The 19,126-nt window shown below is 32.0% G+C and overlaps 1 protein-coding gene and 1 long non-coding RNA gene across 7 annotated transcripts in view; one reads left to right on the top strand and one right to left on the bottom strand.

The window, feature by feature from the left end:
* LOC143255396 (uncharacterized) overlaps window positions 1–9,805 on the bottom strand; it is a 71,155-nt gene extending 61,350 nt beyond the window's left edge. For 2 of the 5 annotated variants that reach the window (XR_013030584.1, XR_013030588.1), the window contains exon 1: window positions 9,733–9,805. This is a non-coding gene — a long non-coding RNA (uncharacterized LOC143255396). The remainder of the gene's footprint in view (window positions 1–9,732) is intronic. The other 3 variants (XR_013030596.1, XR_013030590.1, XR_013030587.1) reach the window with 3 other exon arrangements.
* A 202-nt stretch (window positions 9,806–10,007) lies between these two features.
* LOC143255392 (ecdysteroid-phosphate phosphatase-like) overlaps window positions 10,008–19,126 on the top strand; it is a 35,531-nt gene continuing 26,412 nt past the window's right edge. Inside the window, exons 1-5 of one of the 2 annotated variants that reach the window (XM_076510987.1) lie at window positions 10,008–10,141; window positions 12,623–12,676; window positions 16,730–16,916; window positions 17,299–17,494; window positions 18,895–18,993. In XM_076510987.1, the coding sequence (XP_076367102.1) occupies window positions 10,023–10,141; window positions 12,623–12,676; window positions 16,730–16,916; window positions 17,299–17,494; window positions 18,895–18,993 (655 nt within the window). In that variant the 5' untranslated portion in view covers window positions 10,008–10,022. The remainder of the gene's footprint in view (window positions 10,142–12,622; window positions 12,677–16,729; window positions 16,917–17,298; window positions 17,495–18,894; window positions 18,994–19,126) is intronic. The other variant, XM_076510988.1, reaches the window with a different exon arrangement.

Here is a 19,126-nt window from a genome sequence, read left to right as displayed (position 1 = left end):
CGAAACTTTTCGTAACTCTGGAGGACCAGAGTAGGAGGGGAATAGGTAATTGAAAGAAAGCTTATCTTAATCAAGTACAGAGTAGATATACAGTTGTGTATTTCTTTCGCAGGTTTTCTATAAAACTAGAAAGTAAAAAAAAACAAAAAACCAGTCTTGGTGAATGTAAATCTGTTGTAACTTAAATAGTTTGATGCGACGCTCAGAAATAACTGGATTTAAACTGAAAAAAAAAAAAAACACGTGGTAATGATGTTTCCATCAGGTAAATTAAAATCAACTCTAAACGCTTCACCATGATCAAAATGGCGATTTACTAAACTTTAACGCAGGGTTTTCTTATGTGAGGATAATACTCTTGTCTACACTACAGTAAAACCTTCGGGTGACACCTAACCTTTCCGTGCAACCTTAATACACGCATACTGAACATAATATCTGAGCTTAGTAGGGTCAAAGGTGACACCTAACCCTTCCGTGCAACCTTACTACACACCTACTGAACATGACGTCTGAGCTGAGTGAGGTACCAGTGATCCCAGGGTTGCCAGATTTCTCAACTAAAAAACAAACCACACAGACTCTCCAAACAACATTAGACAATTTAGTTATGTTATAAAGCTACAGTAACACAAAATAACAATAAATATTAAAGCGAACGTAATAATAATAAAAATAGTCCAATTCCGTCGACGTGATAACACTTGGTACCAACTGTTTTTTTAACCAAGCTATTCAAATAGACGTTTGACAATTAAATATCGTAGTGTCTGTACGACAGTTTAGTTTTCTTTACTTTAGCCATCACTATACCTAGCTAAAGTACCCATCCCTTGGACGGAAGTTGTGTAAATTTATGATTACTGAAAGGTTATCTTAAGCACATGAACTTGCTCCATTATAGGTATTTGTATTAAAAAAAAAAATGAAAAATTGCCCACAAATTTTAAAATGTGTACGTATTTTCCTTTGAGCCCAATGAGCATCCATACCAAATTTGGTGAAAATCCATTTATAGGCGGACAGTGGAAAGGAAACAAAACGCCCATAAAAAACCCGCAAAACGCAAAATTCTAGACTGAAAAATGGTATGTATCCTCACATGGACCTAATGGATCTCCATATAAAGTTGGGTGAAAATCCACCTAAGCCCTGCGAAATAGTTACATGGTTATACAATAAACAGTACTATTATATTTATATAAAAAGCATTACGTTACATTCTTAGAATTCTATTTTGTGTTTTAGGCCTATATTAATAGTCCGCACCTCCATCTAGTCAACATTTAAATTACAATATTAATGACATTCGAATGGGGAAGAATCAAGTTCTCTGTGACAGGAAATGGAGGCGAAACGGGAAAATCATGACCACTACTCAAATCTACATGCGCACAGTATAAAAATTTCTCGAAGTTAGGGGTTACACATTACGTAATAAAAACGTTTTTCTAGTATTCTATAAGCAAGAGTTCCAATAGAGTATGATGATAACAATACCGACTGCTCTTATGTTTTATAGTGTTCCGTTAACAAGATAGCCATTAGTATGGTAATACCGACTACACCTATGTGGTATTAACTTAGTTATTTTAGTTTACATTTCTAGGGTTGACGCTCGTATGGTATAAGAAATCTTGCAACCAACAAATTCAAGAACACACAATCAATCCGATGCATTTAAAAGGGCGATATGATAGATCCTTTCGGTAATTCTAGGCTTAAACACTGAAGTTTCTTTTTTTACGACCTGTACCGACAAACGCGTAAAATTATATTAAATGATACTGGGTTGGGCATGGTGTGCTAGTCAGGGTGCTCGAGTAGCAATCTGTTTGTCGTAGGATTGAAACTTGTCACTGAACATGCTCGTCTCTTCACCTGCACTTCACCATAATATTATGGTCAATCTCACTATTTGTTGGTGAAGACTTCTAAATAAGGGATGGAGGTCAGGTGGTTAGGGTACTCTAATTAATATCTACGGGTCGCGGATTTGAATCTCCGTCCCACCAAACATGCTCGCCCCTTTTACCGTTAGGACATTATAATATTATATTCAATCTCACTATTCGTTGGTAAAAGGGTAGCCCAAGAGCTAGCGGTGGGTAATGATTACTAGCTGCTTTTCTTTTAGTCTTTCACTGCTAAGTTAGAGAAGATTAGATTTGCGCGAACTTCTGTAACAAATCTGTATAATCAATTCTGTTTAGCCAACCCCAAAGTAACTACACTTCGTAACGACCCTGTTCCTACGTGTTAAGTTTGTATTCCAAGAATACATGAGTACAAATAAAGGAGAATATGCTGCAATATGCCAACAACACTACATCTGCCATATCCAATACGGACTAGGTCTTCGGTCAAAAATTAGTCAACACGACTCACCACCAACTGTTGGCCTATTTTTTTACTAATAAATGGTGGGATTTACTGTAACATTATGATGACCCTACGACGAGCATGTTTTGTAAAAGATTTAGATCTTGCGAACCATATATTGCGAGACAAGCGCCTTAACCACCACGCTATGTCAACCTAGGAACATCGAGAGAAGTGTTTGGTTTCAATTTATTGTGAATTTCGCGCAAAGCTACACGAGAGCTATCTGCGCTAGCCGTCCCTAATTTTGCAGTGTAAGACTAGAGAGAAGGCAGCTAGTCATCATCACCCACCGCTAACTCTTGGAATACCTTTTTATCAACGAATAGTGGGATTGACCGTAACATTACAATGCCTGTTTGGTGTGACGGGGATTCGAACCCGCGACCCTCAGATTACGAGTCGAACGCCTTAACCCACCTGGCCTTGTCGGGCCGCAAGACGTACTGACAGTACTTATGTAAACACACTTTAAAATTACGTTTTCAGAAATTCTACTAACATTTCGCCCTAGTAATCTGAAAGGGTGAGCATGTTTGGTGTGACGAGGAAAGTGTACAAATTATTTTAAATGGAGCACATTTATAAAATTAAACGAATAACGCTTGAATAACCTATCTTAAAGGTTCCCTGGAGTGACTTATAATTCCTGTAAAAAACGTCCCTGGGACTGAGAGTGAAATACAATTACATTTATTGTCCGAGTTTTTACATCACGTGTAAACTTCGCATAAAAATGCATTGACTTAAAATGTTATTTTGCGGTCGCCCAAATTATAGTAAATATCTGAAATTCATTTTTAATATAATCTTTCTTCTTTATTTTCAGTGAATCGTTGCTCCACTACCTCGGTTTAATAAAACACCCCCGAAACAATCGGTTTCAACTAAACGTTTCCTACAGTTTACAACTCAAGGTAGTGGGAGGGGGAGATATTTATAAACAAGAAAACCAACCATACTGGGGAAAATATTTAACCTGAAAACGTGTGGTTTGGTAAACGAGCAAGAAAAATAATTAAAGTACTTTACTACAACAATCACCATAATTCAACATGTGTCTAAACAGTGATATACAAATATCAGCTCGAAGAGCGCTCTTCAAAACATGCAATGTGGAAACAGTTTGTAAATGAACCCACACCAGGCGTTCACCTATATAGCAATATATCTATATCCATAAAATCCCCATGTTAACATCACAAACGGCATAGCTTTTACTTAATAATACATCTCACATGGCCTGGCATGGCAATGTGGTTAGGGCACTCGACCCACAATCTGCGAGACGCGGGTTCCAAATCCCCGTTCCACTAAACATGCTCGCCCTTTCAGCTCTAGGTCCGTTATAGTGTTCCGCTCAATCCCGCTATTCGTTGGTAAATAATATCACAAAAATTGGCGATGTGTGTTGATGACTAGTCGCCTACCCTTTCACTGTTAAATTAGGTACGGCTGGCGTAGATAGCCCTCGTGCTGGTTTGTGCGAAAATCAGAACAAACAAACTTCACTTCTCCACGAGAACAATATAGATTTATTATTAAACTAGTAACTTAAATTGAATTACTTTCAGTATACTTGTCGAGTTTTAATTATATTACTTTTACCTATAACACTACAAATGCTTTTCATTCTAATACATAACAAACTTGTAATCCTTATTTTTACGAAAATGTTTGTGCTGTTTATTAAATTAAGATTCAGAAGCAAATTTAACAGTCAGAGGGCCCCTCTTTAGGCCTATTTGCTTTTCCTTGATGTATTATATGGGTATGAATACGACCCTATAAGCGTTATTATTTAGCTGACTAGGCATTTAGGTTTTAAAAATTCGTCCCTTTGAGTTTAATATCTAACTGACAAAATATAGTAATCTGAAAGAATTAAAGAACTCGTTAAAAAAATCAGTATACCATTGTAATTCATAAAGACAATTATAACATTTTAGTTCCGAAAAGAGGTTAAATGCAACACATTTAATATATTTTAAAATAAGAACACAATCAACGTTTAGAATGCACAACAATTTTTATTTGGTCGATGGTCAACATTTAAAAGACCACATGTTTCAGTAGTTTTATGCTCTCATTTTCAGAAGTGTAAAAAAATAAAATTGGAACTTTGCTTGCGGAGTGACACTGTAACAGCTCTAAGACAGTCTAAATTTATAATAGCACAATTTCTTCATTTGATAAATGATATTCTCGTTATTACATCATATTTTAAATCAACATACATACGAAATATGTTAAAAGCTTATCTGCAAGCACTGTAATCGGGTCGTCAGTAGTAGCGCCATCTAGAGAATACAATCACAGTTCCTAAACATTCTATTCAGATTAATTATAAAATCTAAAAGCTGGAATGATATATTTACATATAACAGTTATTTTTATTTCAAAATAAGTGGTAATAATACGTATTTCAGTACAAACGGTTATAAATATATAAACAACTGAAATGATTCTGCATTTGAAAAGTACCGATCCATGGTCTGTGTTCACAAACAGCCCTAAGTACAAAAAAAGAAATAAAGAAGTCCCCCCGCTGGAGCACCGGTAAGTCTATGGATTTATAACACTAAAATGAAAGGTTATATTCCCTTCGATAGAAACAGCAGATAGCCCGATGTGATTTTACTATAATAAAAATACAAACAAAAAAAGAAAGAAGTTAACTTTTTCATTTGAAATTGTACGACATACGTCGGCTGATTGTTGTCATTGTACTAAACCTTTTTTTTTTGCTTTTATGAAATGCCTTTAACTGCAAAAATCAATGTTTATGATAAGATGCAAAACAAATTAAGTATAAACGAAAAAACATTTACATTTTCTATGAAAAATGTAGAAAAATGACAAATTCGTCCTACAATTGAGTGACAGTTTGAATTAAGCGATACACAAAACAAAACAACCGGTAAAGTCGTATTAAAATATTTCAAAAATGGTGTCGGGAATCCAGAAAAGAAAGCAAATCCACACAAACTCACAGATACCTTTCCTGAAGGAAAAAAAAAAGTTGGGGGTGATCCGGATCTGATTGTAGATGGAATCTTCAAGGAAAAACTCGTCTTATGGATAAGAAAAGTTAGTAACCTCGTATTTCGTAGAAAACACTGAGCCATTCTCTTCCATACATCTCAAAATAGTGGCACCAAGCATACCAACTTAGTGTTTCTACATCATACATCCTTTTATTTAATTATAAACGCCTGAAGCTATAAATACACGGAACAAGTCTCATTTTTCAAATGTCCCTGTTTACTAAAGTAAATAATAAGTTGTAAAAACAAAACGAAAGACCTCTTGGATCAAGTAAGTTTACGAACACTGGACACGTTTTACTGAATAGTTTCTTATTTTCAATAAAATTACAGAGTATGACCTTTCGCGAGATACCCTGCTCCGCTGTAACAAATAATATCATTTCACAGCAAAATAAAACTTAGTTCTTTACTTGTTTATTCCTTGGTGGTCTATTTTATTTTCTGTCTCTATTTTTTATTCACAGTTTAAACTTTATTATTAATTGTAATCATTGCTCTTACAAAATTTGTCAGCTTTTCTGGTAAAAGGTTTTACCTAACACCCCACTCCCCCTCAAACAAAAAAGGGGGGGTAACGAGTGTCCGACTTAAAAGAATGAATTAAAGTTTGTAAGTGTTCGTAGTTCGGCATTGTCAAAGGTTAAAATCAGATTAGATTTAACAAAATTATGATATAACTTTGTTACATTAATAAGTCCACTTCATCATTATTTGAAAACAAATAAAAATATATTTTGGTGAATAATGCTTAAATTTATACTTGGCATACCACTGGATCCGCCATGGACAGTAAGTTCCAGGAACAGAGACGTTTCGATTGTCTCGGGGCAATTAAGAAGCGTAGTTTATATGAACGGTCACAATACGGTAGATAAAAAGCGTTGCTTGTGGCTAATTGTGTTCACCCTTACTAAACACGTTGTATGACTGATGTTTAGAATAGTTATATAGGTTTGGAATGATGTAAAGAGAGAGCAGTCTTAAACAGGGATTTTATTTGTGCTGACTGAAGCTAGCAAGTTGTCTGAAATATAAAATTTTAGCTCACTAATAATATAAGCATACAAAAGTGCAAGTTGCACAAGGCCATTCTGTACATCAACAACAAAAACAAAGAAGGCCAGTAAAACCTCAGATGTCCTAAATTCAGACAACCAGCACACATCACAATTTAATACTCTTGATGAAGAGAAACCCACTTGAAATAACAATGTATTTCAGAATGGCTGGTATAGGTATTAATACTTTTACTGATAAGGAGAGAACAACGTTTGGACATTTCTAGATCATCATCTGGTTAAGAAAGAGAGAGTTTGAATGTGACCATTGACAGACATGTCTTAAGAGCAAGAGTATAAACAACTTTTTCAAAGAATTTTCACACAAAACTATCAACATAATTTCACAGAAAATATGTCAACGGTCACATTCAAACTCTGTCTTTCTTAACCTGAAGATGACCTAGGAAGGTCGAAACGTTATTCTCTGTTTACCAGTAAAAGTGATAATACCCATACCAGCCATTCTGAGATACAATTTAACAATGTTTATTTAAGTATGTCTAACTGCACCTCATTTGAAGTAGTGTGTTAAGCTTTGGTCTTATTGCACAAGGAATAGAAAAGTGCTAAAAATAGACTAGATGCTAAAGAAACTGTGAGATTTAAAAAATCTAAGCTGTTATAAATCTCATTCTCACTACCATTTACCCTATTTTGACAACAGGTATGCATATAAAGTTTGGTATCCTTCAAAAGTGTATATCTCGAAGAAATGACAAAAGAAACGAAAGATGTGCCTTCAATATATTCTTTCTCATCACAAATTAGTGATGAAAATTTCAACAGAGGTTTTGGTGTAAAGTATATTTGCATATATGAACTCCGAAGGTTAATATGGTAACTTTGAACCTAAAGATGTCTAGTGCCCACTTTGGAAACCTAGAACTAGATCATTCATAAACAAGATGTTTTCTCTTTGAGAACTGGTAATTTATATAATAACTTCTCTTTTTATGATGCAATGTATGATAATATACTGGATTCTTTACTTTTCCTTAATATTTACTATACAGATCCAAAGGATTAGACCAATAGTATTTTGCTGATAAGAATGATGTCTTTACTTGGAGAGAGAAGCCATTTTTAAACACAGAACAACTTTGTCACCTTGCTTTTTTTACACAGTTAATCTCTTAAGAAATTAATAAAATTGTTTCGAAATTTACTGGATGCTGCATTAGAAGTTATGGTTTTAATGCCAAAAACTTGTAAAACATCAAATACAAGATAAATATCACAAAATTAACAAGAAAAAGAAGTTGACAGTTATATATTAAAAGTAGAAGAATCTGGTAAAGTACAAAAACCAATACCCTAATAAAAGTTAGTTCAACTGCACATATGTAATTCCCTTTTTAAATTATACAACCCAAGATCACCAACTATCATATGGCTTTTTTTTATGCAGAAACCAGTAAATATATGAAATAATGATTTTAAAAAGACAAAAATAATAATCTTGAAATAAAACATTGTTGAAATCAAAAACCAATGAGATATTCTTGCTATTTAGAAGAAATTACAGATAAAACCTTTTCAATCATGTTCTGTATTAATTAGAATGCTGAAACTTTAATCTCAGAGTGATAACAGATTTCTCATTACATTTCTCTACACACACGCTATGGAGAAAAATGCAAGTATAACAGTTCTTGTAAAAAGTAGCCATATTGATCATTTTGACAAATGTAAAAAACATTTATAAAATAAATCATCACAAAAGGTAGTCTAGCAATAACTCTTCAATTATCATACAAGCAGAACAAACAGATTTAGTTTAAAGCCTTCACTTTTACCAAAACTATATAAATATTATATTAAATTTAAGGTGCAGTTTAGGAATTCATAAAACAACATGCATGATAGAAGTTTTGAAGCTTAGTTTTAAGCTATATGTACTTTTATATGTAAATGAAAATTGAAAACATAAAATTGTTTTTATGTACAGTCATTTACCATTGATTTCTACATAAATTGTAATATATATGTAATTCCAACAGCTTACATAGAACTTGTAATACCAGCAGTAGTTTAATTGAAATATTTTAGTTTTTCATATATTCTTACAATTAGATATTACTACAAATTTAATTAATATTATTATAAAACATGCAATTCTTTTTTTTAACATAACATGCAAATTGTCAATACAGACTCACACAGTCTGAATAGTAGTCTAACAGTTAATTATAGGTAGTTTATTAACCAAAATATAAAGAGGCAAAAACAGAAATAAAAGATGTATTTTGAAGTTTACATAGTTATCTTGGAAATCATTAAAATAAAGTCCTCTGAATACAATAGGATCAGAGAACACAAGTTAAATATTTGGTAAAGACAGGCTAGATACCAGTTAACATAAAATTTGATATGTAACAAGGGGGATTCAACCCATCACTGTTGTCCCATTTATCTGATCAAACATCCTCCTGCCTATATCATGCCTGATTTGATAAATATTTATTATCTCCTTCATTTGAGCTCTATTCACCCTTTTGCATCTACCACATCTAGAGCAACCTATTATTCCAAAGGCTTATGAAATGAGTTGCCATTGACACCAATACAGGCTGGCACTTAACAATAGTTTATGGGAGTAGCCAGTGATTTCGTGAAAAATTAAAGGTTGTTTTTGATGACTGGAGTGCAAGGAAAACCTTGAATGGTTAAATATTTCACAGAAGGGGAAAGACAAGGCATCAGTCCCCCATTACATTTCACAAAAATTTCACGTGTTAAGATGTAAACTTAAAATCATAAAGTAAATATTTTTAATATTCTTTTATTAAAACTGCAAATTGTTTTTCCGTTGACGCACACACAACACACATTCTTTTTATCTGTAAAAATTGTTCTCATACATATATGTTTTGCACCTACCCTGAAAATATTTATGTGGGCGCCCACAATAGTAACAGGTATACAAAAATAACTACAATATTAGCAGTAATAAAATAAAACGTGATTATCTCAAGTCCAATCAGTCCATACCTCAATCTTAGTATTCATTAATAATACATCACGGGTGACTCTTAAATGCTTCACTTAAGAGAATAAATGCTTATTTCAAAACTACGTTTTAATCAATTCGTGTTATGTAATGCTGATATTACCACTCAAAACACGTGCGATGTATGATTTTGAGATAAGGAGAATTATCGATTTTACCATTTAATATATTTGTGTAATCTTCAGATCACTAAAATAAATAATAATTTAAATCAATAAATTTATCTCACCTCTCAATTTTTTTGCCTTCTGGATCAATATCCCTGACATCATATCTTCAAACAAAACACCCGCCATTTTACTACAGCGGTGTCATCTAGTGAAAATAAATAAACATTATTTAAATATCAATAACATAGTCAGTTTTAAGTATTAGTGTGAAAGAATTAATCTAGCTTCAGATAAACGATTTGGAGGATTATTGTACATATCATAGATCTATAGAAAAATAGCAGATAAGGCAAAGAAAGAGAACATTATTATTTTTTCACGGAATAACAATATTCGGTTTTAAAAAGATATGATCTTCAAAATGGCGTCCTTACCAGTTCGAAAGAATGTCACTTTATCTAAAAGTACTCGTCAGCCTCAATCAGCCCTTCAGATTTTGCTCCAAATGGGTTTTCCGAAGCATAGGGCGTATGTTAATATTTATTTATATGTTTCAATGCAAAATATTTCTCAGGTAAAAGTTTGTATGGTTTAAAACATGATATGACACCATGTAGGTCTCAATGTATGCTATTTTCCACCGAATACCGGCAAATTTAGGACTAACATACAATTCATATATACGATAGTCATACTCGTAAGCTAACTTATCTAATACCTTCTCTTAGTCTCTGACATACACAACTTATACTTTATACCTTCCAGTTAATTTTTGTAGGAACATCTTGTCGTACCTTCCCCACAGTTGCTGTAAATTTTCATACGATACTGATAGAATTTATTTTGTGATTAGCAGTAACTAACGCCATAAAAACAAGTGTTTTGGTATGTTTTACTCTGATAAAGTTATGCATTCTATACTTAATTTCATCACATTTTGTATTCTTTCATTGATACCGATATACTGTTAGACCTAAAATAAATTTAGTTTTAAACCCTCAAATACTTCAAAAGTTTAATACTGCTAATTTCATTTTTCCAATTAGTAGTTTAACCTTTCATTCCAATTAAGTAAGAATTAAATAATTTTACATCTAGAGTGAATATAAGTCATAACCAAATGGCAAAAGATTTGTTTCCATGTTTTAAGATATTTAACCCTTTACCATATAATACCTTTCATAAAATAGTTTTTATTAAAACAATTACTCTTTCCTATTTTTTCACAAGCTGAAAAAGGAAAATAAGGACAACAAGGAACTATTTGGTCTTTCAATTTTAATCTCTTTCTACACATCCATTGTTGAAAAGAACTAAATATATACATTTATTCTTTGTTTCCCAGGAATTAAATATTATCCCCTTCTAGTACGGCAATAAGTCTATGGATTTACAATGCTAAAATCAGGGTTTTGATTCCCCTTGGTGCAGCAGATAGCCCATTGTGGTTTTGCTATAAGAAAACACACACAGGAATTTAATGACTCTTCCTTTTAAACTTATCTAAAGTGCTGGCATCCACTACTGCTGACAACTATTTATTTCATAATTTATTCATCCTGTTAGAAAATAAAATTTTCAACTCTGACCTAGAGCCCAGCTGTTGTATCCAAGTTGTAATGTTGTGTACTTTCATCTTGTTGCCTTCACCAAATGGCACAGAAAAATCTGAGGCCTTTATTTTATCAATCATGCCAAAAATCTTCAGAAATGGAGGGGTTATCTTAAAATAATACTATATGAAGGTTAAGGAAAGAAGGGTATGAAATCCTGAACTTTTTGAGGGTTTGAAGTTTTTTGTGTTTTATTCTAAGCATAATTGGATAAAAGGACATACTTTTAAGGTTTGAAAAAAAGACAGGTTTGACTTAAATTAAAACTTTTCATTCCTCTAATAGGGTTATTGACTAATGGTATGAGTTGTTACTGGTAAATTGTTTGTTTTTTAAATTTTGCACAAAGCCACTCGAGGGCTACCTACGCTGGTCCTCCCTAATTTAGCAGTATAATACTAAAGGGAAAGCAGTTAGTCGTCACCACCCACTGCCAATTGTTGGGCTACTCTTACCAATGAATAGTGGGATTGACCATCACATTATAATGCCCCCACGGCTGAAAGGGCGATCATGTTTGGCGTGACGGGGATGCGAACCCGTGACCCTCAGATTGCGAGTCAAGTACCTTAACACACTTGGCCATGCCGGATCACATGGCAAATTGAAGGCAAACACTTTACAGGAGTATAATAATAATAGGTAAATTTATACATTTCTGTAAAATGAAGGGTAGATGTGCATGAACAGCTTTTAAGGAATGTTATGATACAAATCTCAATAATTCTCATAACAAATAAAACAAACAAACCTAAATTAAAGCCCAGAATTTTTTAAATTGTACGTTTTTTTTAATATTTGAATAGGACACTTAAGCCTACTACCTTGTTATGGAGATTTTTGTAAATGTACAGCTCATAGAGGAATAATACTACTGTATAACCAGAATCTGTCTGCAGCATAAACTTTAGTTTAAAACTCCAGATATTTTTCATACAGTTATGGCTGATTTATATATTTACAACAAAATAACTTATCTGTGCATATTAATAAGCCACAGTCTTCTACATGTGTATATCTAAAGCTAATACTTGTTAATACTAGTGAAGGTAAGTACATTACAAAAGTTTGAAAAGGGAATCACTGCTTTCCTTAAAATTAAAGAATTGCTTTAATTTTTATGAGTGTGGGTATGCACTGAGAGCCTTGAAAAATGATATGACTGTTGTGTTTGTAACACCTGTAAGAAGAGATTGAACAATAGTAATGGTTTTTAGGTTCATGTAGTTCACATGTGAATGTTACTAATATCTGTATTAATCTTAATGTATGCCTAATTTTGATAATATATGTTTTCTCTGCTATTATGATGTTGGGATCAAATTTTAATAACTTCATGGAACCAAATGTCTTGTATGTGGTTGTTGTTTATGTGTTTGTATGTTTTATTTGATAGTGAAAAGGCACTAGCTGCAACAGGTGACAGAGGAGTTCAGCTTGCAACAGACTGGTATGTGTTACTACTACTTAAAAGTATACACTTTAATTATAGCATAAAAGTATTAATATTGGTAATAACATAAGTTATGCAGTATAATATGGAAAAAAAAATTTTATCTTAACATATTTTAAACCTTTATAGAAATATTTTAATAGTCAGTTGTAATGATTTTTTAATTTGTACACACAGTAATTTCTCTGAAAATGTAGCTTTTCAACATAGACTAAATTCAGTTTATAAATGGTTTGTGTTTTTGGTCAGGCATTTTTTTTAAAACATTTCTTCACAAAGAATCCCAAGCTCAAAAAATGACCATGGGGTCCAAATGCCAGGAGTAAAATGTGATGTCCTGATGGTGAGTATGTGTTCAAATAATAAGCATTAGCAGAGAAAATGAATGTCTGGTTAAAAACGTTATGTATTATGTAAGGGGCTGGTGTGGTATTCACCCCAGTACTCCCACATGGTCTGAGTCTGGCCTCCATCATATGAGTTACCACAAATTACTATAGTATTATACTAAAAATGAATATATTATACAAAATTTTACCTTGTAAATTACATAATTAAATAAATGGCTTTTTTATCATTGAAGTAGTTAATTCCACTAATTAATATAATTGATTTATGATTACATCAATTAGTGTCACATAAAAAATTGAAATTATTTTCATTTATCACTGTTTTTGATTTTTTCAATTGTCCAAGTCATTGAAATATTGCTATTTGGATTTCTTGTTATTATTTCCAGTTAATTCCTGGTGGTTCAACTTAATCGATTAGTATTCATAACTTATGAAAATTAGTGTTTCTGGTTATTAGCATCTTTAATTATTATAGTTATCCAAGCCTTACGTGAGACCATTTAATTATTTAAATGTAATTAATTTGTGAGCCTAACAATTAATAATTTAGCAATTTCCAAAAATAATTCTATACATGAATAGTTTTAAAAAATAAATGTGTTGTTTGATTCACTGGTTTTGGAGAATTTCACCTTCTCATCAATACAACTAGACAAGACAAATCAAAAGAATTAAGAGTAGACTTCATACAGTGATGGAGTGTGTATCATATGTATAGCATGTTACACATTTACTTTATTACTGTTTATTGTGTTGCATTCATAATGAAAAAGCACTTAAATTCTTCTATATGAATTTTTATCATTTTATGAGATACATTACAACAGAAGATAAAAGTCAGCCATGTGATACATATTTTAGGTTTTGTATCATTGTAAGTCATTACTTTATGTTTTCATTACCACATTTTATTTTAATACAGAAAATAAACTTGGAAAGCTAGAATCATAAGTTTACTAAATATTATAGAATGAATGAGGTGAATATTGTTCATTAAGACTGTTAAAACATTTTTATTATTGTTAATAATTTTAACATACTTCCTTTGAACAGATGTTCCCTATTCATTTGACTTAAGTAAAAAGTTGAAAATTACCTCAAGAAGAATTAGAAACTACTTTTCTTGGAACCATGCTAGAACTATAAGTTATTAATTTATTTTGCTGAAAAACTGTAGTGACTTTAATAAGTGTCAGATTACCAGGTCATTTTGATTGACTAAAATATTAAAAATACTATTATGTTGTTGAGTATTTAGATAAGAAAAAGTTTACATGCTGTAAATTTTAAAACTTGAAGTAAATATTTACAAGTATATTAGTCCAATACTAGAGTTTTTTCACTTAAGAAAAGTGATAACCCATCAAGAACTGCAATTTCAAACAAAAGTAACTAATATTGATCTTTATATATTATGTATTGTATAATTCTGACATCACACTGCAGGATGCATGAGAGCTGGTTTTATGGTTAATCATTATGTTATATTACATTCAAGTGTGATCTTTCCCAATTGTTTTAAGATTATATTATAATCAATTTTTATGGACTGTATCAGATGATGGCCTGGTAGCACAACAAAATTGCCAATCTATTTGTGAGAATTATCAGCTCATCCCATAAATGTTGTGATTTGTAACACTAAGATTTAAAAGAAAAAAGAACTCAACAACTTTAATCATTTATTTATTTTCCACCACTTTAAATAACATTCTGCCAACATCTCAAAAGATTTTTAATACCATGCTTATAAAAATCAGGTGGTTTTGAGACAAAAAAGAAACAAAGGCTATTTTTAACTCATACATAGAAGTAAACTGTTTTTCATTCAAATGATGTTGCAAGCTTCTAGAAAGATGGTAATCTAAAGGAGCAAGATCAGGAGAATAAAGGGGATGGGGAAGTTTCTTCCAGCCAAGCTGCTCAATTTTTCTGTAAGTGATCCTAGCAGTGTGAGGACATGCATTGTTATGGTGGAAAACAAACTCTTTTTTTCTATTCATCAAAGGAGATCTCTCTTTTTTTCTTTTTTTTTTTTTAATGCAGTGTTTTGTCATCCTAGTTGCTGACAGTATCTTTCAGCAGTGATTGTCTAATTTGATTGTAACAACTCAAAGTGTATTATACCACCTTTATCCCACCAAACACTAAGTAACACCTTTCTAGGGCACAGGTTTACTTTGGCCGTGGTATGGCTGGTTCTCCTGAGCTAACCCACTGCCAGCAGCACTTAATATTTTGATAGAGTACCCATTTCTCATCTTCAGTCACTAGGCAGTTCAAAAACAAAGCTTGAAGTTCATAAGACTGAAGAGATGTGTAGATGTCTACTTGTTCTTTTAGATTACCAGCTGACAACTCATATGGTACCCATTTTTCCAACTTTGAAACTCTACCAATTTGTTGCAAGCATTGATGGATGGAAGGAGATGAATTGAGTTTCTGGGCTAATTATTCAGCAGTTACAGTACAATCCTCCTCAAGTGTTGCTAGAAGCAGGTCATTATCAAACTCAACAGGGTGCCCAGCATGAGCTGCATCTGTCAAACTGCAGTCACTAGTTCTAAACTTATTGAAATATCTTTGACACAATTAGAATGTTATTACTGTACACCTCTTGAATGCTTTGCATAGCTTTAGTAGCATTTTACCCTTTTCTGAAATCGTAAAATGTTATACACCTTATGTGTTCCTCTGACACCTCCATGATGATTGGGGCTTGTAAAATAAATAAAACAAAAACTAGTAAAAATATTAATTGGCTTACACTTAACACTATTGAGTCATCCCATATAACTTGTATGACTTTGAGAATAATTTCATATAGCCACAAAATATGAATTTAAACTTATCCTTTCCCACAAAATAACATTACTTATGGAATGACCTAATAATAAATACACTGAATTTAATCCTAGAACTATCAACAAAGATAACTCCATCAAAACATATTTAAAAAAAACAACTATATGCATCAAATTGTTTGTGCACCCATATCTTTGTTTGTTATGGAGTCTATAACATTTCATAAAAAAATTTAAACAAAAATATCATTAATATTACAATACCACTAATTGCTCCTGAGGTTCCTTGTGTATTTCACATAAAAATGAATGATTTCACTCTCTTTGTGTTGTTACTTTTTTACACTTGAGTATTTTAGCAAACATAAGTTTAGAATTACTCAATATGATTGTCAAACCCACTAGTAACGAATGGTTTAAAAGTGAGCTGGTTGCTTAAGTTTGAACAGTATTATCTGAGATGTTCAAAAGATAATTCCAAACAAAACCCTGAAATTGTGCATGCTTATATTGTGGCTTTCAAATGTAATCATTTTTTAAATACTTAAGCAGGTTGTATGTGGTCTTGTTTTAGTTGTAATTATGCTTACAGAAATCTTTAGTAGATTGATTACTTCAAATATACATGTAGATGGTTAGATTTATCTGATGCATCTTCATATAGATACTTCTAAGTTTATAATTCTTCATCACAAACATGTGGCTGTTTAGTTGCTTTGGTCATGGATCTGGCATTTGTGTTTTGTTTTTGTTAACTTATTCTAATGCTTAGATATTAAAATTGTAACACATGGTATATGCATGTTAGATATAAAAATAATTTTAGTTATTAGTTTTTCTTATTTTTATTGAACCAACAGCTAAAGGTTTCAAAATCCCATTCGTTTACATAGGTTGCTTGCACATTATAATGATACTACACTAGATGATAGCACACCTAGAGAGTATATTCTGTACCTATGTCCAACTGGAGATCTACTTGACCATCTACATCAGTTCTTCACCAAATCTAAAGCTCAGTGTGGCAGAAATGGAGCTCACAATTACCTTCCCCACATTACTCTGTGTTCATTCTTTCAGGTTTGTTTATCACTATCAAATACGTTCTTGGATATATGCATCTTCCCATGCATTGATGTGTACATAGAATAGTGCAGTCAAACATGTTTTAAAACATATATATATATAAAGGAAAAAAACAAAAAGGCATTAAAACTTATAATTTATTTTTCTTTCAGCAAAAACAACATTTTTAGTCATAACTAAAACACATAGAAGGAAAGAGATATATATTTTAATTTTTATTATTACTTAACTCATCTTTCTGCTGTAATGTGAATGAGCATGAAAATATGAATCTAAAAAGAACAAAAAGGTATATGTCACAACACACGTAGATTCAAACCACAATTTGTTTTCTTTGATTTTTGTACTTTCATTTTCACCTTGTTTATTTTGACAGGCTCCAGATGACAGTGTACCTCATTTAGTCCATGCACTAAAACATGTCATACAGAAATTGCAGTCAGAATTACCAGAACAGATTAGACTAGAGCATTATACATCTACTACTTTTCTTGGACTTTTTGTATCAGAAGAACATAATGACATTCTAAAGAGATTAGCTGTTCACTTCATGAGGGAAGTCTCTGAATACAGTAAGTTAAAGACTATGAAGAGTGATCTTTTAAGTTTATCATAGTATTTACTCAAAAGAATAATAAATACAAGCTTAATAAGTAATAAACATAGATAGTTTGATGGTGCCTGCATATAAATTTCATGGTAAGTTATACTAGGCATTGTTATACAGTTGTTTTGTTTAAGATATAAACTCTTACTTTGAAACAAATAGTAATGAAATTGGCTTCAGTTGTCTTAATTATAATTTTTAGTACCAACTGTATAGTAACTTTTGTCTCACTCTGCATAATATAAATACATTTTAATAAGGTGGACCATGAGAAAATTTTGGAAAATAGTGGTTAGTGTCAAAGACATTTAAGCTAGTATTGAGTTTTTGAACAAGACCAAAAAGTATCAAATTGGGAATCCCAATATAATTTTATATTGTCAAGATAAGGCCTCATTTTATTTGTGTAACAATGTAAATCAAAGTATAGGCACAAGTGAATATTAAGCTCTATAAGTTGGGTAACACATTTATCTTTGCTGAACTGTGAAATGTTTTCTAACAAAAAATGTGTTACCAAGTATCCTTACAAGTATATATTATATAGTACTTTCAGAATATACAGTGTGAACTACAACAAACCTTTCTTTATGATGAGTTATTATTGAATGAACCCTGACTCATTCAAACATTCGTGTTTGAAATTTGAATTTTTTATTCATTGCACTCTGTGTGTGTAATTATATGTGTTACCTCTTTTATCAGAATTGGCATTATAACCTCTTTAGATTTGTGTTCATAATTTCTCTAGATGCAATTTAAAATCATATTTGCCCTTCCTCTTGCAACAATACCTTAGTTAAATGACTTAAGAGACTGACCAACTAAAACACTAAGACCATTTTCATCCACAAAACTGTTGAGGTTATTCCCATCAAAATTATACCCTGCATACAAGCTTACCAAAACTTCCTGTTGAGGTAAAGTTGGCTTTCACCAATAATATTTTCATTTTACAAATTTTTAATTTTTTCAGAGGAGAATTAATTTCTATCATATCTCACTGAGATATATAGTAAAACAGCACATGTGCATGATTCAAATGTGTATTGTACTTATATAAACTGTATTTGAACTATCATTAACAGATACTTGTCAAGCAAAATATTTTCATTGTCATATATACCCATGTGAAGGAAAAATATTCTTGGAAGCAAATGCTAGAAAATATTTATATATTATTTTGTTAGGTCAAATACTGAAGTTGTTCTAACATACTGTCCAGCTAGTTTCATACACTATTACAGTCTGCTCTGGGCTTTATCAATAGCTTAAGGAATTATCTCCACTTGCTATTTTTTATCCTGTTTTGATCCCTAGTAACATCATTCCTTAGATTTGACTGTGCTCTCTCTATTTTTACAGTTGTAACAGAGATGGGAGCTTTAGACGTTCTGGGAACCTGCTTCCCCTGGTGTTCGTCATCATACCCCTCTCTTACTAAAAGTGGCTCTCGTTGTAGACGTAAGCTTCTGTTTTCATGACATGGTCTGCGTCCTTATTACCTTGTCTTTTCTGCTTTTTGATATTTTCTCTGCCTTGGTTCAGTTAAATTTTTTCTTTTGAAGTAACTCTCTAAAGAAATTTTGATTTCTTT

This window comes from Tachypleus tridentatus, chromosome 7, assembly GCF_004210375.1.
Source record: "Tachypleus tridentatus isolate NWPU-2018 chromosome 7, ASM421037v1, whole genome shotgun sequence".
NCBI lineage: Eukaryota > Metazoa > Arthropoda > Merostomata > Xiphosura > Limulidae > Tachypleus > Tachypleus tridentatus.
Note: the sequence above shows the minus strand (reverse complement) of the source record. Positions and strands in the feature narration are given on the sequence as shown.